Source organism: Neofelis nebulosa, chromosome 15, assembly GCF_028018385.1.
Source record: "Neofelis nebulosa isolate mNeoNeb1 chromosome 15, mNeoNeb1.pri, whole genome shotgun sequence".
Lineage (NCBI taxonomy): Eukaryota > Metazoa > Chordata > Mammalia > Carnivora > Felidae > Neofelis > Neofelis nebulosa.
Genome location: NC_080796.1, coordinates 23,144,091 through 23,167,197, shown reverse-complemented (window position 1 = coordinate 23,167,197; position 23,107 = coordinate 23,144,091). Strand labels below are relative to the sequence as shown.

The 23,107-nt window shown below is 39.0% G+C and overlaps 1 protein-coding gene across 6 annotated transcripts in view; it reads right to left on the bottom strand.

Annotated features, from left to right (window-relative positions):
- Positions 1–23,107, bottom strand: part of RABGAP1L (RAB GTPase activating protein 1 like) — a 758,910-nt gene that overhangs the window by 218,554 nt on the left and 517,249 nt on the right. For all 6 annotated transcript variants that reach the window (XM_058701185.1, XM_058701181.1, XM_058701183.1 and 3 more), the window contains one exon: positions 1,124–1,165. In XM_058701185.1, the coding sequence (XP_058557168.1) occupies positions 1,124–1,165 (42 nt within the window). The remainder of the gene's footprint in view (positions 1–1,123; positions 1,166–23,107) is intronic.

Here is a 23,107-nt window from a genome sequence, read left to right as displayed (position 1 = left end):
CAATTTATGAACTTCGCAAAAAACAGATGTTTAACAGAATAGGAGGTGAGGATAGTACCCCACTTCTTGATGTACACAAGACCCATATTATGTCACGTCTTTGTTTTGGGTCAAGGTATTTAAGTACGGAAATAAAATATCCAGTGGCTCTCTGAAGACTTCAAGTCATTATCTTTTGGAAAATTTGGAAGAATGATGGGGAAGCTAGAAACAAATTCTGAGTTACCCTGTGAATATAACTGTAATCACAATAATGACAGCTAACATTTATTAGGCAATAAAATGTTCTAGACACTATATTAAGGATTTTTATATATCATCATATTTAATTCTTACAATAATCCCATAAATTAGTGTCTATTATTATCTCAAAACTCAGGGTCTGAGCACTTACAGCATTTTGCCCAAGGTCGTACACCAGAGCTGAAATTAGATCCAAATCTGTCCAAGTCCAGGGTCTGGAATTTTAACAACTGTGTTTTATGGGGAAAGGGTGAGTCTGCATTTTTTTTTTTTTTTTAAATAAATAAGGCAATTTTCACCTTCAGTAACAGAATGTCATCTCTGACTGAAGGACAAAAACTGACTGACTGGATTACTTTCAGCAACTCTGCAGCAAATGTCTTGCTATTACCACACTGTTAAAGCTGCACGGATATGTTGATATAAAATCCAACAAGGTAATTATAATTGAATTCTAAAGTGCTTATAAGTTTCTAGCTCTCAGAGAAAGAAGTGCAAATTGAAATGTAGCAGTTTCTTTTTTAGTCAGTATATTATAAAAGCTTGCTAATAACTCAATTCTATGTTTAGGTACCTCCAGGGATGTTATCATGGTAAGAAATATTTTAAGAAAAAGGCTGGCATCATTTTGACAGAAAACAGGTTTTAAATTTTTCTCTTACATCATCCAACTCGTATGAATGAAAACAACTTTATATGTTGCTGGAAGGAGTGCTAGGATAGTAAAATTAAATAGATTATAAGAAACAAACTCTAAATAAACAACAAAGGAGAGAATCAGAGTTCCTCCCAAAAGTCTTCTGTTGTGTTCAAGAATCTAGAATGAGTCAAAGGCTATACATTTGAATTATGCCCAATTTAAAGATAAAAACAGACTTACCTTTAGGAGAGCCAAGGCTACATGAAAGATAATATTCAAACCCTGAAATAGAAAAAGAGAGTCCAAATCAATACTGCCACATCTACCACTGTTTTATTAAGTTTCCCCAAGACTTCCATACATCTCTAATAAAACCCCTAATTGCTTTTATCTTCACATACAATAATAATTAAACAATGAGATTTTTTTTTTGAAAGGTGTTTTCCTTCTCTGAGAGGTTTACTGCATATTTTTGGTGCCATTTAATTAACATTCACATAAAATTGTTATTTTTACAGTAAATTATTTTCCTTAAATCCTTCAATAAATTTTTCAATACATTATTTTTCCTTCAATTTCTGGATTATCTGCATGGGTCTAAGGCTTGTGAAAGTCAAGTTCTTTGATCAAGATGGCAGTGATGCAGAAGTCTAAACTTATTCCATGGAATTCCTAAGTCCCAGTATATACATCTTGGTGAGGTAAAAGGCCAGCAGCAGACAAAAGAAAACAATGTTGCTGATAACTGGGACGGGTTGTATGGGAGGAGCTGTAAGCATCGCACTGGATTTCCACCACTGTTCTTATTGCTTTAGTTCTTGTTTGCTTTCAAGTAGTATTCGTGCAACTAGAGGTGTACGTAGGGGCTATCCGCTAGGCTTCCTTTTCCTTTTTTTCCCCCTGAAACCCAAAGCAACATGTCTTTAGGAATAAACAAGTTAAACATCTCATTAAGAAGTCTTACTGGAGCTGAATTCTGAGCTCTGAGTTCAGCCCAGGGGCTCTGAAGTGATGTTGAGATGTTAAATTCAAAAATACAGGACATCTTAAATGCTCAAGATGACAATCAGAAACAAAGTTGCCATGAAATATGCCATTTCCTCCCATGGAAGTCACCATACAGGAGAAGAAAGATCTTTCAGGTATGAGTTGACATCTCCCATGAGCCCAGGGTCTGTCTTTGTGCCTTCATGTTGGTCACAAATACAGTCTATCTGCCTTTTAGATATGGCACTGTACCAGATGTGTTACACAAAGAACTACTATACCAGATGTATTATGCAAAGAACTTTTTTTTTTAAGTTTATTTATTCATTTGAGAGAGAGAGAGTGAGAGAGAGAGAGAGATGCACAGAGAGAGAGGGAGAGACAGAATCCCAAGCAGGCTCTGCACTGTCAGCACAGAGCCTGTCATGGGGCTTGACCGCACGAATGATGAGATCATGGCCTGGGCCAGAACCAAGAGTCTGACAATTCATCCTACTGAGCCACCCCGGTACCCCTACACAAAGAACTTCTAATAAACCATCCTTTTCCTATCTCCAAAATCAGAAGTGAGGATTAAAACTAGATACTTAGAGTGAATCCCTATTATAATTTGCTTAACTTTCATAGTGAACTACCCAAAATATGATTTAATGGTATAAGGGGTGAATGATTAATACGAAACATTTGGTTCGAGGTCTGGGGTTTACTCTGTTAATTCTTTAAGAACTAAAAGCAGCAGGAAGTATAACCAGGCCAGAAGACAAAAGCAAATCATCACAGTTCATTATCACACCAAGCAATGATTCTGGACTTGATCACAATTTATCAATTAGAAAAAAGAAGACTATTGTAGATCAAAACACCTGGGTTACAATGAAGCAAAATTTGCTTTCCTAATCGAAATTTGTTTTTTAATCTCTTAAAAATTTTTTTAATATAATTTATTGTCAAATTGGCTTACATACAACACCCAGTGCTTATCCCAAGTGCCCTCCTCCATGCCCATCACCCATTTTCCACTCTCCCCCACCCCCATCAACCCTCAGTTTGTTCTCTGTATTTAAGAGTCTCTTATGGTTTGTCTCCTTCCCTCTCTGTTTGTAACTTTTTTCCCCCTTCGCTACCCCATGGTCTTCTGTTAAGTTTCTCAAGATCCACATGTGAGTGAAAACATATGGTATCTCTCTCTGCCTGACTTACTTCACTTAACATAACACCCTCCAGTTCCATCCACATTGCTGCAAATGGCAGGATTTCATTCCTTCTCATTGCCAAGCAGTATTCCATTGTATATACGTAAATCTGGGCCCTCACCCATTAACTGCTGTGCGCTGTTGCCAAAACGCACAGGCCAAGCCTGCTGCCTTGCTCTTTCCCCTCCACCCACATCACAGCTGCTCGCCAGTGGTGAATTCTCACAACCCCAGTGCTTATCAGCCTGCCGTAGGACTAAGTCCACTATGTCTCTGGATCTTGTTCTCCTAGTCACTGCTTAAAATGTAAGCCCCTCTTGTCTCCAGTTCTCTAATCCTTATAATGCTCTGGTTTTTTCCCCCTAAGTTGGTCTCGCACCCCTCCTCTCCCTCCCAAATCCCTTCAGGGTACACTTTGGAGACTCCACATTCAACCGACTTTGCTATATTCTCAACCCCCTTGCTTTCGCAGAAATAGTGAAATCTCACAGATTCTCATAACAACCTGTATTATGATTCTCACTTTTCAGAACGTGAACTTGACTAGCCTAAGCTTATATATGGATTTAGTAGAAGCCCACCATCATCCCCGCCTCTTAATGTCTAGTTTAAGGGCATTTTTACCACTCTGTGCTGGCATGACATATATAATACGTGCTTATTTGAGGACCAGAGGACTAAACTATACTAGATATCCTAAAATTGCTGAGATTTATTCTTTTCCCAAGGGACCCAAGTAGAGCAATTTATTATCTCAAAGTCAAACTACTGGATAATAACTGAGCTGTGAAAAACACCAAGAACTTAGACATTTTTTTTAAAAAAGTTAAAGACCTCTAGAGAGCCAAAACAGCTCTAACACCATAAAAATTTTTATTTCATATGCACTTTGAATTTGTTTGGTGATACGACTGTAGAGTTTATGGGTATCAGAAGTAGCAAGCTAAAGGACAAAGTGCATGGTAGATGGGATTAGAGACAAATAGCCTATAGAGACAGGTGTCAGAATTAAAATATTAGATCTGACAGAAATACAAGATACGTTTTTAAAAAAAAATATTCAAATGTATAGTTGTCTGGGCCCATTTAGTGGAACCAATAATCCTACAGTTTACCTTAGTTCATGATGATAATCCGATAGTATTAATGAATGCTTCCATGTTCAAAATATTGTACTTAAGAAGGAAGCATAGCATGTGTTTAAATGAAAAGTAAGTAATGTTTAGTTTGGGAAACTAAAGCGGTCCCTTTCAGTTACCAGAAACAATTTATATAGGGAAACTCTCTAAACCAGCTTAAGGTATTCCTGCATCTGCCATCCATAAAACATCCATAAAACAGACAGAAGTAAACACTTCACAAGCCTTAAACTAAAGTAGAAGAGTGTGGTCACACTGTGCAAACAGGATACAGCATTTGGTCGGTTTAAAATTACAGCACCACATACAGGTTGGCTTTGAGATGACAATGTCAGGGCAAGCTTTGGTCCTCAGACTTGGAGCCAACAATAAAGTGAATTATAAGGAAACAACCCTTCACTCTACCAAGCTACCACGAACGAAATCCCCTGTTGTTACTTAACTGTCCACCCACTCTTACATGATTCAATCTTTGACTAATTGAGCTGAAATCTATTTTTTGAAATACACTTTAAAAAGAGAAAGATGTCCTATATTTTCAAGATGCCTCTCCTTTTCAGGAATATGTGATCTGTAGCAATTTTTTAGGTACTGAGGGGTAAATAAGTGGTCCTAATAGGGCTCAAACAGTAAAACATTTGGAGAACAATGAAGAGTAAAAATAACGAATAAATGTGTTGTTGTGGCTACCTCTCATTTATGGTACAAGGCCTAACTCCAAGTTCAATATAATAAATAAGGGCCAACATCCACATATTATCTATGTGTCAAGAGCTGAATTAATCTCAATGAAAACATGGCCTTATTTCATCCCACAACCCTCAATTCCATTTTAATTCCATCCAAATGAAGATTTAGAGAAATCAAAGTAAGTTTCCCAAGGTCACACGGATTTTAAACTAAGCAGTGTAATTCTAGAAGTCGTTCTCTTAACCACCAAGTTAGAGAAGATGGCCCAATAAATAAGTGAATGGGTGAATATATCCTTTAGTTGGGCGTTTTCAATGTGCCTTCTAACTCCTAAAGAATTAGTGATTCCTTCCCTTTAAAAATTTTTTTCTTAATGTTTATTTATTTTTGAGAGAGAGAGAGAGAGAGAGAGAAAGAGAGGGAGACACAGAATCCGAAGCAGGTTCCAGGCTCTGAACTTTCAGCGCAGAGCCTGATGTGGGGCTCGAACCCACGAACCGTGAGACCATGACCTGAGCTGAAGTTGGACACTTAACCGACTGAGCCACCCAGGTGCCCCCGATTCCTTCCATTTAATGTAAATTTTGAAAGCAGAGGGTAGAAAGATAACAAATAGGTGACTTCTACCAAAACCAAATCTTGTAATTTACACCATGTCGAAAACACTCACAAAAAGCAGCTGACTGCTTGCAGGATATAGGGCAATATAAACTCAGCATGCTGTGGCGAGAAAGGGTCACCACCTTCCTCCAGTGACAACACACTGTTATCAGCCTCGTGTGCGTGAAGAAGTGTCTCCTTTACTGACTGGAAAGCTACGGTTTCAAAATTGAGTCACGGCTCGGCAAAATGTTCCCTTTAAAGAACACCTACAAGTAACTGCCCCAAATTAAATAGTTTTTCCGAAGTGCGGATCGCGGCGTTCCCGGGTAGGCCAACAATCGAGCACCCACAATCCCGTGTGAAGGAAGGCTGATAGCACAGCGCTCACTGAAACAAAGACACGAACGTTTGGCTCTGATGAGCAGGCAATCGTGAGCTCAGAGGGAGCTGACAGACTGTGCGAGAAGCTGTCAAAAGCTACGCTGACAGCGCTGAGAGCAAATGCTGAAAAGGTAGTTAGTGCCAAACAGTGCCGAGTGTGCTTCAGCACCCGGCTCCTCAGGGATCAAAATAAAAGGGAAATAAATAGTATGTGGGAATGGACATCCTAACCACAAGGCAGGGAGAACCGATCAAACCAGAAGTAGCCAAGGTAAAGGGAGCGGCCCACAGACAAACACGGCCAATGCTAGAGAAAATGCGAGCTGCCCTTCCGACCCAACACGGGACATACCGTCCCAGGAAGTGGTGACGACTCAATGAAACAGCACAGAAAAAGCACATCACAGGAATTGAACACTTGCTAAGTATTCAGTAAATGCCAGCATACATTATTAGGTTTGCACATTGATTGCCTGTCATGGCTGGTATTTTATCTTTTTTTCACTTAATTCTCTGAGTAACTCCATGGCATATGTATCACTGCCACCATTTTAGAGATGAGCAAACTGAGGCCCAGAGACATCACTCTGTTAGTAAATGGCAAAGCCAGGACTAGAACTTATGTCTGTCAGATTTTAAAAAAAAAATCCATAGCTTTTTCACTAATTCAATACTGATTATGTTTGTCAGACAAAAAAAAAAAAAAAATTCCACAGCTTTCTCACTAATTCCATCCATCTACTGCAAATTCAGTGGGACTTTGGTTAGTGTCTGTAATGAATTAAGGACGTTCTTAATTCTTTGACACTTCTCCCATCCAGAAGTAAGGTCTTTGACCTCTCCTCTTAAATCTGGGCAGAGTATACTACTGCTTTGCCCAACAGAATATGTTAGAAGTGAAGTTATGCCTATATTCTGGGCCCAAGCCTTAAGGGTAAAAGCTTCCACTTCCCATCTCCTGGAGTGCTCCCCCCCACTCCCACCACATGAAGGTCAGCCACCACCAGTTATATTTAGACCCTATGCTCTAAGAAGCTAAACAAAAAGTAAAGGGTCTGCAGGACAAAATGCCATCCATAAGAGACAGAGGCCAAGGGAGTGCCTGCCTGGCTCAGTCAGAAGAGTGTATGGCTCTTGAGCTCGGGATTGTGGGTTTCAGCCCCATATTGAGTGTAGAGATTACTTAAAAATAAAAAAAATCTTGGGGCGCCTGGGTGGCTCAGTTATTGTGATCTCTCCCTTCCCGAGTTCAAGCCCCGCATCAGGCTCTGTGCTGATGGCTCAGAGCCTGGAGCCTGCTTCGGATTCTATGTCTCCCTCTCTCTCTGCCCCTCCCCTGCTCATGCTCTCTCGCTCTCAAAAATAAATAAACATTAAAAGAATTTTTGTTTTAAATAAAAACATCATAAAAAAGAAAAGAAACAGAGGCCAAGAATCACCCAGGTGCCACACACGTGGATCAACAAGTCGTCCTGACAGTGAATCCTGCAGCCTCAGGTGCCCCAGTGGCTGCCATGTGGGTCAGAGGTAAACCACACAGCTGAATCTTTCTGAAATTCCTGACTTATGAAATTGTGAATAAAATGAATGGTTGTTTTAATTTTTAAAAGCCTTTAATTTTGAAATAATTTCAGATTTAGAAAAAATGTCCACAAATAGTGCCAAGAATCTCAGCATACCTTTAACTTGGCTTCATCAAATGTCAATGTCTCACATAACCACAGTACAACTATCAAAACCATGAAAGCAGTATTCAAATTTTGTCTGATGTCCCACTGATGTCCTTTTCTGGTCCAGGATCCAATCCTGGACCATGTCTTACATTATGCTGTCATGTCTCCTCAGTCTGCTTTCATCTAAGACAGATGGCAGATCAAAGTCTTTGTCTTTGATGAACTTGATACTTTCGAGGAGTACAGGACTCTATTTGGTAGAATGTCCCTCAATTTGTCTGATGTTTCCTTATGATGAGATTTAGATTATGTATTCTTGGCACAAACAACACAGAATCAATGTTGTGTCAGTCCATATCATATCAGGAGGCTACATATAATATCAACATGTCCCGCTTCAAAATCATTGTTTTAAAGCCACTCAGGTTTGGTGCAGCTTCTAATGTACATCAGGCAACCAGAACATAATCCCTCTGAGCTTCTCTTTGGGGGAGATAAATTTCTTACTTTTGTGATCTACAAAATGCATTTTTCCACACACACACAAAAAGCGTGAGATAATTCCCATGCAAACAAAAAGAAACACTGGCTGCTCTTAACACAGAGGTCTAATAGCAAGAATAGTGTAACACATTAACCCAAAAAGTATTTTACCTTATTTTCATTCTCATAGAGTAAGCATTTTAAAAATTCCATCTTGGGGCGCCTGGGTGGCTCAGTCGGTTGAGTGGCCGACTTCGGCTCAGGTCATGATCTCGCGGTCCGTGAGTTCGAGCCCCGCGTCGGGCTCTGTGCTGACAGCTCAGAGCCTGGAGCCTGTTTCAGATTCTGTGTCTCCCTCTCTCTGACCCTCCCCCGTTCATGCTCTGTCTCTCTCTGTCTCAAAAATAAACGTTAAAAAAAAAATTAAAAAAAAAATTCCATCTTTTAGGATGACTAAAATAATGGAGTTTGATGGCGTACCCAGTAAAATCAGGTTGTATTCTAGGTTTAGGGTTTTGTTTCTGGATGCCCACTAGAGGTCAGGATTGCAGCACCGAAAACAAAGCAGCAGCTTAAAAAAGATGTCCGGGACCTTCACAACAGCCTTGCATATAAATTCATCTAAGTTCTAATGTTTGAAAGCCCTCACGGCCAAGTCCTCCCTTAGGCCTGCTACCTGTTTACTAATATAGTATAAACTACAAAAAAACTTGCATGATTCCAGCCTTCCCTTTCCCCCAGTTTCCTTAATGTTTTCCATTTTTACTATAGATTCATTTGTTACTTTTCTCATGAGTAGAAACAGTTCAAGAATGTGGAGGATAAGAAATAGATTTAACATATGAATGCATCTGTCTGGTTGTGGGTGTTTTTTTTTTTTTTAATCTTTGCTCGACTTGCATTTGTTTTTATAAATGAACTACTGAATAAAGTCACTTCTTAATTATGAGTGACTCTGGGAAAAACTCTTAGTAGTTTGTGAAATCTGAATTAAATAAACCTTTTAGTAACAAAGGAGGTAAAATAAGAGAAATAGGTCAAATGAGAGGTTTTGACAAATATTTACCAAATCTGTGTGCCAGGCGTTCTGAAGACTGCTTAGTATATATAATCACTTGCATGTTTACAGTGATGGATAGGTCATTTCTCCATCAATGGACTCCTAAACTAGGACTGGCGATAGAAATATAAATAAGCAACACATTAACCCTGGCTAATAAAGGAGAGGTGTGACCTGGAAAGCATTTTATGATGCCCTATTGGTAATGAACATTAGCAATCACCCTTCTGTTTTCAATCCCATTAAGTCATGATAAGCCCTGGATTATTCACTCTTCCAGCTACAATTATCAGTCAACCCATCCCAGGCTGTGGGGATATTTTTGATGCCCTTCATAAAAACAAAGAAGACAAAGACTCCCACCAATCTCTAACTACCAGCTGATCTCGATCCTTCTCTCCCTCCAACCTCCTGCTAGAGTTTCCATTGATCCAATCCACCCTCTTTTTTAAAAAAATAAAAATGATCTCTAAAAACCCCAAAACACATTAGCCTAAATTCAACAAATATGTATAGAACACCAACTATGTATTCAATATGGCATGGAGGTGTTCTGAAAATTTAAAAGAAATATATTAAAAAAAATCAATAGATTTGGGGAGACAAGTCACTTGCAAAGGTTAGGGAACAGAGTACTATTTGGTACAATGTGTCAAGTTACTTTGCTGGGACTCCCCACAATCACACACTGCAGAAAAATGCAACAGGCAATTAAAACGTGCAGGAATAACTTGGGTTAAGAGCAGTGTGAAGTCTTCTTTGCAGCTTGACCTAATTCCAACTGATGAACTAAAACACAACAACAATGATGATGATGATGATGATGATGATATTAGCTACTAACATTTACGATCAATTAACATATGCCAATAATTGTTTTTAGAACACTAAAAATATCATTTAATTAAATCATGAGAATGTAGAAACTGAGGCACATTGCTAATGGTTCACCAACTCGCCCAAGATCACAAATGGTTGAAGCTGAGATTCAAAAACAGGTAGTCTATATCCAGAGACAGTGTTAGAAATGACCATGGCATACTATACATTTTCCTTAAATCTGAAGCTATTAAAGTCAGAATAAGATTGTTTTAAAGGTTAGCTGAATTAACAATGAAGATATTTTAATATTTAATGTTCAGACTAAACTGGCTCCAAAAGACCATTAGTTAAGAAATGTGTGAGACTGTATCAATTTATCATTAGAAGGTATATGTTAATATATCAACTTGTGCAACATTAAATATATGCTTGTGATGTAACAGAAAACATATTGGTTTCTGTTCCAGTTATGGGCACAGATATTCCTGAAACCCTTGTATTTTCCTAAGTAATAAGAACACTAAAAGCATCTCTTGTCCTAATATTAAGTCTCTGACCCCAATTCCTGACACAGGGCTCTTGAAACCCTTATAATTTCCTAGGTGGTAGGAGTGTCTTTTGTTCTAATGAGGTGACCCTGGGTGGGCTCTTAAGGTAGCTCCTTGATGAGAGCCTGTCACCAGAAAGAAAAACCATGCGTGGAAGCTTGGAATTTCTCCCCTACTAACTCCCATTTTCTTGAGAAGGGAGAAGGGCTGAAAATGGAGTTATCAATTGATTCATCATAATTAATCACGCCTACATTAAAATGTACGCCTCCATAAAAGTCCCGATGGTACGGAGTTCAGGGCTTCCAGGTCGGCAGCATGTACATCCATGGACTGAGCATATGACACGCCTTTATGTGTCTCTTAAGGAACTGGTCAACCGTCTACATTACTGGTAAGTAAATGTTCCCCTGAGTTCTATAAGCTGCTCTAGCAAGTTGACTGAAACTAAGGAGGGGGTTATGGGAACTTCTGATTTGTAGCCAAAATGAACATAAGTTGTGGGTAATCTGGGGACCTACTTGTGTTTGACATCTTAAGTACAGAGGTAGCAGGCTTGGGGTACTGAGCCCTTAACCTGTGGGATCTCAAGGTAGATAGTGTTAGAACTGAGTTATGTTGTAGGTCACCCAGCTGGTGTTGCAGGAAAAGCCTTTACACATTTGGTGCCCAGAAGTGTCAGCAGTGAGGTGTTCCATGAGTGGGGGAGCAGTATGACAGTAGAGGAGCCACACAAGGAAGAAACACACAGCAGATGGGCTGAATGTTTTTCCTCTGCAATACTAATCCAGGGAATCCCAGCCAGAAGACTTAGACCCACAGGTAAGTTGTAAGGTCCTCTTTGATAATGCTTTCAGCTGGTTGCTACCACATCATGTACCATCTGCTAAATGATCTGACACCTTTCCATGTACAGACACTACAGCACTTTTCTCTCTGCTGAATGCCGGGATTTCATTGGTGGCACCCACTGCCCACAAACTCCACCCTTTTTGGTGATCTCATAGCTGTGGGGAAATGAAAACTAGGTTCTTCTCAAGGAACTCCCCCATATTAGACCACGCCCTGAACCTCTGGACCTTCTGTATGATGTCTTCTCTACCTGGAACATCCTTCTTTTACTTAGCTACTCCTCTCTCTCTAGGTCCGATATTAGATGCTAATTCCTCCAAGGAGGTTTTCTTGGCATTCCATGGCTGGGTTAGGTACCCCTTATTAGGGCTCTTTAAAAGCATCCTGGACTCTCCATCCATTGCTGTGTAACTACTCATTTATCTGTCTCTCTCTCCTTGTAAGTTACATGAGGGCAGAACCCTGCCTGTATCTTTACTGATGTATTTCCATCACTCAGGACACTACCTGCAACAGAGTAGGTTCTCAGTATTAGCTGAATCAATAGATGTAATGAATAGGATTGTTGGAATCAAGGAAATAGAGTTTTCATGAGAATCAAGAATCATGAAATATTCCTCAAAATAGCTTCTTTCTACAATTTATTGATATTAATAGCATACTCCTTTTGGCTGGTGGGCCTCATTTGCAGGTTATTTGGAAAGAAAAACAGATTACATTCAGTTCCTTCTTAAACATGAAAAGCGAGCTTCTGAATAATAACATTAAAATTCAGACATGCTTTCTTTCATCTTCTACTATCCCAGAAGCTTCACTACCTCTTTCCAAATCTGAAAACAAGGGTATAATGCATCCGGGTGATGTTCTCAGGAAAGGAAAACCAATCACACGTTTATCACTGTCTTCGGAAACAAGCAGAAGCTGAAATTTTAAGTACTCCCAAAGCAGAACGAGGGCGGGGTGGGGAACCCAAACACAACTCAAGAACTTGCAGTCAAATATACAGTTGAGAGAATTTAAAAGACTCAAGATACCATATGTAGTTTGCTTGGTGAGGAGTCTGGTGAAAGGCTGCAAGCAGACTAACACACTCTGGATAGACGACTCCTACCCCATCCAAGGATGAAGTCCTGAGGTGTCTGTCATGCTGGGGAGCCGTTAATGAGTATATTCATCTTTGGTGACCCTCTTTCTTTCTTCTGTCCTCACTCAGTACATGGGTAAATGTTAGCGAAGCTTAAACGCTAGAGACGACAGGGGCGGAAGTAATATAGGAGGCAAGTACCGATAAAGAGTTTAAAAATTAAATCAGGTAAACAGCTCCACTGTTGCCGGCCACGTCTCTTTGAAGGATTTACTAATTATAGAAACTCACAATTTTTTATTTAATCACCAGATGGGGCATCTCTATCTTTTCTCCACCTCCTGCCCCCTGCCACTTAGAGCCCCCAGCAGACTGGTCTGAATAAAAAAAAAGTACTGCCAGCTTTAAGAATTAGGATGACAGATGCTGGAGACAGCCAAGGAGCCCAAGTTTCACTCTGTCTCAGAGATAGGTGTGGCCTCTTTCTGCTAAGAACTACATAGGATTTAGCACCAAACTAACCGCACCATTTCACAGCAGCCATTACTTGGTAAAATCTTAACTACAACCTTTATAGCACTTTGTTGCAGAGAACTTCCTGTGCAATTCAATTGTAACAATATCTGTCAGGTACAGAAGTTGATGTTACTACCTCCATTTTACAAAACACCTCAAATGTGCGAGGTGGTATTTTTAAATTCACAGAATTAGGACTGGAATGACAAGCTTCCTGATTCTAATCCAGTTCTTTTACCATCAGCTGAGTGGTTGACCTCCTGGGGTGCTTTTTTTTTTGTTGTTGTTTTAAATGTTTATTTTTGAGAAAGCGCAAGTGGGGAAGGGGCAGAGAGAGGGAGACAGGATTCAAAAAGGGCTCTGTGCTGACAGGCTGACATCAGCAAGTCCCATGTGGGGCTTGAACTCATGAACTGTGAGGTCATGACCTGAGCTGAAGTCAAAGGCTCAACTGACCCAGTGCCATCCAGGCACCCCTCCTGGGGGGCTTTTATAAGACACTGAGGCAGTTCAACCTTGGATCAAAGAAATATGAATTTCTTGGGGGTATAGCCTGTCCACTTGTATTTTTAAGAATTTCCCAGGAGTCTGATATGAATCCAAACTGAGAAGTGAGCAGTACCTAAAGTTTTCAAGCCAACTGCACGTTAGAATCACCTAGGAAGCTTTAATAATACCTCAAAGTCTACTTTAATTGGTCTGGGTGGGGCCAGGTGATTGTAATATACAGCCGGGTGTGAGAATCACTGTATAATACTTCTAACAAGCACATCTTAAAATTCTTTAATTTAAAGTCCACCTCTAGCTACTTCATACTATTTAAAATGTTTCTGAGGGAGGGGCCAAGATGGCAGAACAGCAGGGAAGTTTTCTGTGTGTCTCTTGTCCCTGAAATACAGCCAGATCAACACTAAACCATCCTGCACGCCTAGAAAACCGATTCGAGGATTAACACAACAATCTTCACAAACTGAACCAGAGAACTCAGCAGGTACTTGGCACAGAGAGGTGAACTGGGGGAGAAAACTGCAGAGGGCAGGGAGGTGGTTTTGCTTGTGGGGAGAGGACAGAGATGGGGGGAGTATGGGAAAGCACCCCCTCCCCCAAAGCACCTGGAGAGAAAAGGAAGATATGCAAGAGACTGAACAAAAAAAGGAGAAAGGAAAAAGGAGAGGGTTTAAATTCCATTAGGACTCTATAAACAGGGGGAGCACAGAGTCTGAAACTCTGCAACTAGATACCTGTCTGTGCTCTGGTGGGAAGAGCAAATCTCCAGGAAGGGAGAGCGAGGTCCGAGCCACATGGGGAGAGGTGGTTCCCCTGCTGGGAGGACATTTGGTAGAGGCTGCCCTCAACAAGTACAAAAAGATCAAGATCATACCGTAAGTATTTTCAGACCACAACACCATGAAACTCTAAATCAACCACAAGAAAAAATGTGGAAAGATAACAAATACTTGGAAACTAAAGACCATCCTACTAAAGAATGAGTGGGCTAACCATGAAGTTAAAGAGGAAATTAAAAAGTACATAGAAGCCAATGAAAACGTTAACACCACAGCCTAAAACCTCTGGGACGCAGCAAAGGGAAGCATATAGCAATCCAGGCCTTCCTAAAGAAGGAAGAAAGGTCACAGATACACAACCTAACCTTATACCTTAAAGAGCTGGAAAAAGAACAGTAAATAACACCCCAAACCAGCAGAAGACAAGAAATAATAAAGATTAGAGCCAAAATCAATGCTAGAAAAACCAAAAAACCAGAACAGATCAATGAAAGCAGAAGCTGGTTCTTTGAAAGAATTAACAAAATTGATTCTAAAAAAAGTGTGATCAAAAAGAAAAGGAAAAGACCCAAATAAATAAAATCAAGAATGAAAGAGGAGAGATCACAACCAACACAGCAGAAATACAAACAATAAGAGAATATTATGAGCAATTATATACCAATAAAATGGGCAATCTGGAAGAAATGGACAAATTCCTAGAAACATATATACTACCAAAACTGAAACAGGAAGAAAGAGAAAATTTTAACAGACTCATAACCAGTAAAGAAATCGAATTAGTAATCAAAAATCTCCCAAAAAACAAGAGTCCAGGGCCAGATGGCTTTCCAGGAGAATTCTACCAAACATTTAAAGAAAAGTTAACACCTATTTTCTTGAAGCTGTTCCAAAAAATAGAAATGGAAGGAAAACTTCCAAATTCTTTCTATAAAGCCAGCATTACCTTGATTCCAAAACCAGACAAAGACCCCACTAAAAAAAAAGAACTATAGAACAGTTTCCATGCTGAACATGGATGCAAAAATCCTCAACAAGATACTAGCCAACCAGATCCAACAATACATTAAAAAAATTATTCACCACGACCAAGTGGGATTTATACATGGGATGCAGGGCTGGTTTAATATCCATAAAAACAATCAATGTGATTCATCACATCAATAAAAGAAAGGACAAGAACCACATGATGCTCTCAATAGATGCAGAGAAAGCATTTGACAAAATACAGCATCCTTTCTTGATAAAAACCCTCAAGAAAGTAGGGATAGAAGCATCAAACCTCAAGATCATAAAAGCCATATAGGAAAGACCCAACGCTAGTATCATCCTCAATGGGGAAAAACTAAGAACCTTCCCCTTAAGGTCAGAAACAAGACAGGGATGTCCACTCTCGCCGCTGTTATTCAATGTAGTATTGGAAGTCTTAGCCTCAGCAATCAGACAACACAAGGAAATAAAAGGCATCCAAATCGGCCAAGAGGAGGTCAAACTTTCACTTTTCTCAGATGACATGATACTCTATATGGAAAACCCAAAAGATTCCACCAGAAACTGCTAGAACTGATCCATGAATTCAGCAAAGTTCCAGGATATAAAATCAATGCACAGAAATCAGCTGCATTCCTATACACCAATAATGAAGCAACAGAAAGAGAAATCAAGGAATTGATCCGATTTACAATTGCACCAAAAAACCATAAAATAACTAGGAATAAATACCTAGGAAAAAACAAAAAGGTGAAAAATCTATACACTGAAAACTACAGAAAGCTTGAAAGAAATTGAAGAAGACACAAAAAAATGGGAAAATATTCCATGCTCCTGGATAGGAAGAACAAATATTGTTAAAATGTCAATACTATCCAAAGCAATCTACATATTCAATGCAGTATCTATCAAAATAACACCAGTATTCTTCACAGAGTTAGAATAAATAATCCTAAAATTTGCATGGAGCCAGAAAAGACCCCGAATAGCCAAAGCAATCTTGAAAAAGAAAACCAAAGCAGGAGGCATCATAATCCCGGACTTTAAGCTATCCTACAAAGCTGTAATCATCAAGACAGTATGGTACCGGCACAAGAACAGATACTCAGATCAATGGAACAGAATAGAGACCCCAGATATGGACCCACAAACATATGGCCACCTAATCTTTGACAAAGCAGGAAAGAATATCCAATGGAATAAAGACAGTCTCTTCAGCAAGTGGTGTTGGGAAAACTGGACAGCGACATGCAGAAAAATGAACCTGGACCACGTTCTTACACCCCACACAAAAATAAACTCAAAATGGATGAAAGACCTAAATGTAAGACATGAAACCATCAAAATCCTCGAGGAGAAAGCAGGCAAAAACCTCTTTGATCCTGACTGCAGCAACTTCTTACTCAACACGTCTCTGAAGGCAAGGGAAACAAAAGCAAAAATGAACTACTGGGACCTCATCAAAATAAAGAGCTTCTGCACAGTGAAGGAAACAATCAGCAAAACTAAAAGGCAACCAACAGAATGGGAGAAGGTATTTGCAAACGACACATCAGATAAAGGGTTAGTATCCAAAATCTATAAAGACCTTATTAAACTCAACACCCAAAAAATAAATAATCCAGTGAAGAAATGGGGAAAAGACATGAATAGACACTTCTCCAAAGAAGACATCCAGATGGCCAACTGACACATGAAAAAATGCTCCACATCACTCATCATCAGGGAAATACAAACCAAAACCACAATGAGATATCACCTCACACCTGTCAGAAGAGTTAACATTAACAACTCAAGCAACAACAGATATTGGTGAGGATGCAGAGAAAGAGGATCTCTTTTGCATTGTTGGGGGGAATGCAAACTGGTGCAGCCACTCTGGAAAACAGTATGGAGGTTTCTCGAAAAACTAAAATAGAACTACCTACAACCCAGCAATTGCACTACTAGGTATTTATCCAAGGGATAAAGGTATGTTGTTTCGAAGGGACACATGCACCCCCATGTTTATAGCAGCACTATCAACAATAGCCAAAGTATGGAAAGAGCCCAAATGTCCATTGATGGATGAATGGATAAAGAAGATATTGTGTGTATATATAATGGAGTATTACTTGGCAATCAAAAAGAATGAAATCTTGCCATTTGCAACTACGTGGATGTAACTGGAGGGTATTATGCTAAGCTAAATTAGTCAGAGAAAGACAAAAATCTTGTGACTTCACTCATATGAGGACTTTTAAGATACAAAACAGATGAACACAAGGGAAGAAAAACAAAAATAATATAAAAACGGAGGAGGACAAAACAGAAGAGACTCTTAAACATAGAGAACAAACAGAGGGTTGCTGGAGGGGATATGGGAGGGGTGTGGGGCTTAAGGAATCTACTCCTGAAATCATTGTTGCACCACGTGCTAACTACTTGGATGTAAATTATAAAAAATAAATAAATTATAGAAAGTAAAAAAAATAAAAATAAAAAAAATTAAACTAGTTTCTGTTACCTGTGCAAAGTTTTTAAAGTCAAACATCAAAACTAAATGTCACTAAAAATACTGTGAATTGTGTTGTAGCATCAATTAATTAAAAGGTATAGGATCTAGCTGAAAATAATCGTAAAAGTGACTAATATATATTTAAGAAATAAGACTGATAGTGTGCTCAGTAGATATTTTTTTTAGAAATTGTGGTCAAATGAAGTTGTTAAAAAAATCTCTCTGAAAGTTATTACTCCTGATCATGTTATTTTAAAAAAAGTAGAACACATTCAATTCTCTAATGAATATCCCTTTCAAGTTATATCCATATAGGTAATAACCCACCAAGCAAAGATAGTTGAGATTTCCCCCACAGTAGTAAATAAATACATATTTTATGTGAATTACCATTAACATCTTACCAAGTACATGAAATATCATATGATATTTTATGAATTTAAAAATGAATACCTATGGGGGCGCCTGGGTGACTCAGTTAAGTGTCCGACTTCAGCTCAGGTCATGATCTCACAATTTGTGAGTTCAAGCCCCATGTCGGGCTCTGTGCTGACAGCTCAGAGCCTGGAGCCTGCTTCGGATTCTATGTCTCCCTCTCTCTCTGCCCCTCCCCCATCTCACTCTGTCCATCTGTCTCTCTCTCTCTCTCAAAAAATAAACATTAAAAAGAAAACGTTTAGAAATGAATATATATGATGCAATTAGGTAAAATGATGGATAAAAGCCCAAAAGTTGAGAAGCACTACAGGCTAGTTTCTATACCTCCATCAGAACATTTGTCAGCAGAAAAAAAAAATAGAGAGTTCACTTGGAAAGTTATTGAAAATAGGTTATTTCTACCAAATTTCACCAATGTCTTCTGGAATTTATGTCTGTATGTATATGTGTACGGATTTGTATACAATTGGTATTCTATTTTAAAGGGGAACTATAAATTGGCTATTTAAAAATCTACAGGAAATACAGCGATATGAGTTAAGCTTAAGAATGCGAATGGCAAAACTTGAAAGTGATAAATTGATCAATTTATCAGTGATAAATTGATTGATATATGACCTGACAATGGTGAGAAATAAACAGCATATAATGAAAGCTAAGCAACAGAATTTCAAGTTAGCAGATCAATTTTATGAAACTGGTCATAGAAGAGATTTCAGGGAAACAAGCTATCGATGTTATTTCCTTAAATAATTCCATTGAAAATTAATATCTGCTCATGTATCATATTTACAAATGTGTCCCTAAGTTTTAACATATAAACGTATTACTTGCTTGACCAGAAATCACATTCCTGACTAGAAGAGACAACAATATATGTGCTTTTGAAAATAGTAATAATTTTTAACTGCAATCTGAAAATTTAATCCTTTGGGGTGCCTGGGTGGTTCAGTTAGTTAAGCGTCTGACTTTGGCTCAGGTCATGATCTCACGGCTCATGGGCTGGAGCCCTGCATCAGGCTCTGTGCTGACAGCTCAGAGCCTGGAGCCTGCTTCAAATTCTGTGTCTCCCTCTCTCTCTACCCCTCCCCACTCACGTTCTGTTTCTCCCTCTCAAAAATAAACATTTAAGAAAAAAACTGAAAATTTAATCCTTAAGTTAAAAATGTTTACAAAATAAAACATAAATGGCACATTTTTTAAGTGTAACAAAATATTCTGATGAACGATCTTCCGTGAATGCTAAAAACAGTTGTAAGTTGAAAAGGTCCTATTTTCTATAGCTTTAGGATGTATTTATGCGGTGGAGTGCCCTCCCTAAGGAATGTGGTGAGAAAAAAAACCTCAAGATAAGGGAAGGCAACCTGGTTATGTGCGTATGTGACATCTCTCAAGACCCTGTAACATGAGACCACCCAATCAGACTGTGTGTCTATACATCACCCGTTTTGGGGAGACAAAGAAGTAGAAAATGTATAAAAGACTACACCATGTGGTGTTCAGGGCTCAGTTTTTTGGGTATGAACCCAACTGAGCCCATGTTGGCATGAATTAAGTTGCTTCCTGGAAAGAAGAGCCTGGTGTCATGACTCTTCTCGGTGCGAGAATCCTGCTACATCTATACAGGCATATTTTTGCATAGCAACCACAATAATTTAGAATATACTTTTCCTGTTTCCACCTCTCCTTTCATACACCAAGGATATATAAAATCTACAACTCTGACCAGGGAGTCATAATAATTACCCACTTTTTTTTAGAAAGTAAAAAGTAAATGAATTTCCAGTATTTTTTCAATACAGTACTGTTATTTATGTAGCAAACCATTTTCTTCTTAGCAATTAGCTATCCTGGAACAAAATATCCAGGACTTCAGGTACATGAAGTATGTTTAGTCATTTGACTGCGGTAGAATATAATTCGGCTCGCTCAAAATTATGTTAAGCTGTAAAGCAGACAGGAGAGCTTGTTCCTTTATTAGGAGCTGACCAAGAAAAAGGTATCCACCTGAAGGAGGCAGATAATTAAATCACTCATTACTGGAAGTTCTCTTCCAAGAAATCCTGGCTGCACATCAAGAAATTACACTGGAGATCACAATTCTACCTTCATAGTGAGGAGATGTCCTCACTTAAGAAAAGATGGAAGAATTAGTTCAGGTAATCTGGTCTGAGATCTACTAAATGACAAAACAAAACAAAACAAAACACCCAAGTTAAAAGTGAGAGTTATAACAAACAGACCTAATTATAATTAGCAAAGGGCACTTTAGCAACAGGAATACAGTAGTTGCTGCAAAAATTCTGTAATTATAAGGAGAAACTGTAGAAGCCCTGTGAAATTCATTCCCATTTAAAATAGTAAATTAAGCCGACTCTTAAACAATTTGGAAATTCACTGTAGACATTCATTAATAAATATAAACCAAAAAGTTTCAGAGCAGGAGTTAAAATATCTGTACTGTAGTTCTATTTCTGCTACTGACTGACTGGCTTAGGTAAATGTCTCAGCCCCTGGAAGTAAGATCCCTCAATAACAAAACAGGGAGCACCAGTTAAGAATAATGAGGCAGGGCTTATTAAGAGCCCGCTGCCTGGGTCTTACTCTGGAAGATTCTGATTCTGCAAGTCCAGGATGGGCATGAATATCTATTATATATTTTAGTGCCCTCCACCCTACTTCACAAATTGATAATAAGCTGGCTTTAGGAACCACTGGCTTTCATGTTTTGTTTTTAAGAGTTAAGAGGAGCCAAAGAAGAAAAAGTTAGAAATATTGGTATAGATCACACTGAGAAGAGCCTTTTACAACAGGTAAGTTTGTATTTTATTTTCTTATTCCAGAGTCACCATTTTACCTGCTGCTAGTCTGTTTCTGCCCCTGAAACTCATTCCATCGTAGTTGCTAGGGTGAAAGTCACCAGTAAAATGTCTTTCTGATTATTTCCTGGAGGCTTCTTATCTCTCTAATTGGGACTTAATTTCCCATGCTCCTTGCATCAGGGACCTCATTTCCTTCTTTCAGATGGCCAATTGATGAGGAAAGAAGTTCAGCTCAAGGTAATCACCATCTGAAACTCTCTGTGATTAAGGGTCTCCGGACTCTCATGCCCCTCAAAGGAGATTTACTAACGTCCATCTATGTTCCAACCATTACCTGTCTATAAGTCTTCTGTTAAGATTATTGCTACATTCACTTCATGGTACTTAAGTTGCTTATGCATATTTATTTTCCCCACAATATGGGAAACCCTTTCAGGCCAGGGACCATGTTTTACTGCTTTTGACAATCTCACAGCCAATCTGGAGTTGGGCATGTAATAAGCACTTAATAGTTTTTTATTAATTTAGTTGAGTTGATCCTATTATCAAGGTGGTTGGAAATTGGGAAACTTTATATCCAAGGTAGGCCAATCCATGCTTTATATTTATAAATGGAATGAAAATGGTTATAATTATAGAATAAGATATTACTTTTCCAAACTAAATGAACTTTATTTCTTCCTACTTTTTTAAAAACGCTAAACAAACATATGATCCAAAGTCATCTGAAGAATTAGTAGGAAAGGTACAAGAATTTAAAAGCATACAAAATAAGCAAAGATGCTTTGTACTACAAATAATTCTATGTAACTGAACAGCATGAACAGATGTCAACCATGATTGGCTTCTATCTCTGGCTGACCTATGGTGTAAACAGAGGTCTTGGCCTGTGTCCTCAGTTGCAAAGAAGGAGTTCTACAATCCAATATTCAAGAGTCTGAGCATCAAGATAGCTTTGATTTTAGTTCATCTCATCTTGTGCCTCATTTATAATAAATGACATTTGACTTTCTCCTAGGACCAAGTTTTTGTCTCCTATTTGCATTCTGGTTCTGAATTCTTATGTCTAAATTGCTGGCCTGAAAACCTGCTCAATTCTCTAGGCTTTTTAAAGACAGACACCTTGTTTCACTGTTGCCAGTCCCTTCCTTAGAAATGGATCCTGCTTCCAAACTTTATCCCTTTGACTGGGGCTTGGAAACTCTAGTGGACCCACCTTGCATTCTGACTACTATCACCTCCTGAGACCCTGATGGGCATGCTTGGTGCCCCAGCTACAAGCTACTGCTTCTTTCAGTACACTAAAATTCACTACTGAAGGCCAACACCTGTACTAGGAGATACAAAGATAAACTACAGTCCTGCCCTTGAACACTACATGCTCTGAACACATGAGAAGATTCTCCTACCTGACTGGCCACTACTTCAAAGTCTCCTCTGCAGGATTCTCCACATTTTGTCTAGAGGTGGGTGCTACAACCTTCAGTCTTTCATCCTTCTCTATTGTACTGGCTTTAAATACATACGCTGATCATTCCCAAATTTAACATCTTTAGTCTCACTATCTCATCTGAACTCCAGACTCATATATCCCACTACCTCAAGACCAGATGTCCACATAAGAATCTCAGACATGTCTGAATCTGAACTCTTTATTTTCCCCAAGAACTGCTCTTTCTCCAGTCTTTGCCATCTTAATTAATATGGCAACTTCTTTCTTCTACTTGCTCAAGCAAAAAGCCTTAGAGGTCCCCTCTCTCTCACAATCCACAATCAATCCACCAGCAGAAATCTTGTAGGATATACTGGCAAAATATATCCAAAACTCCGCTATTTTTATCTTCTACCCTATCCCAAGCCACCATCACCTGCTGACCTCCTGGTTTTCCTACTCCTACCTCTTGGTCCCCCAAGTCTGTTCTCCACACAGCGTCCAGTGTGATCCCTTAAAAAATATTTTTAATGTTTATTTATTTTTGAGAGATAGAGACAGAGTGCAAGTGGAGAAGGGGCAGAGAGAGAGGGAGACCCAGAATCTGAAGCAAGCTCTAGGCTCTGAGCCTGACACAGGGCTCGAACCCATGAACCATGAGATCATGACCTGAGCCAAAGTTGGATGCTTAACTGACTGAGCCACTCAGGTGCCCCAAAGTGTGATCC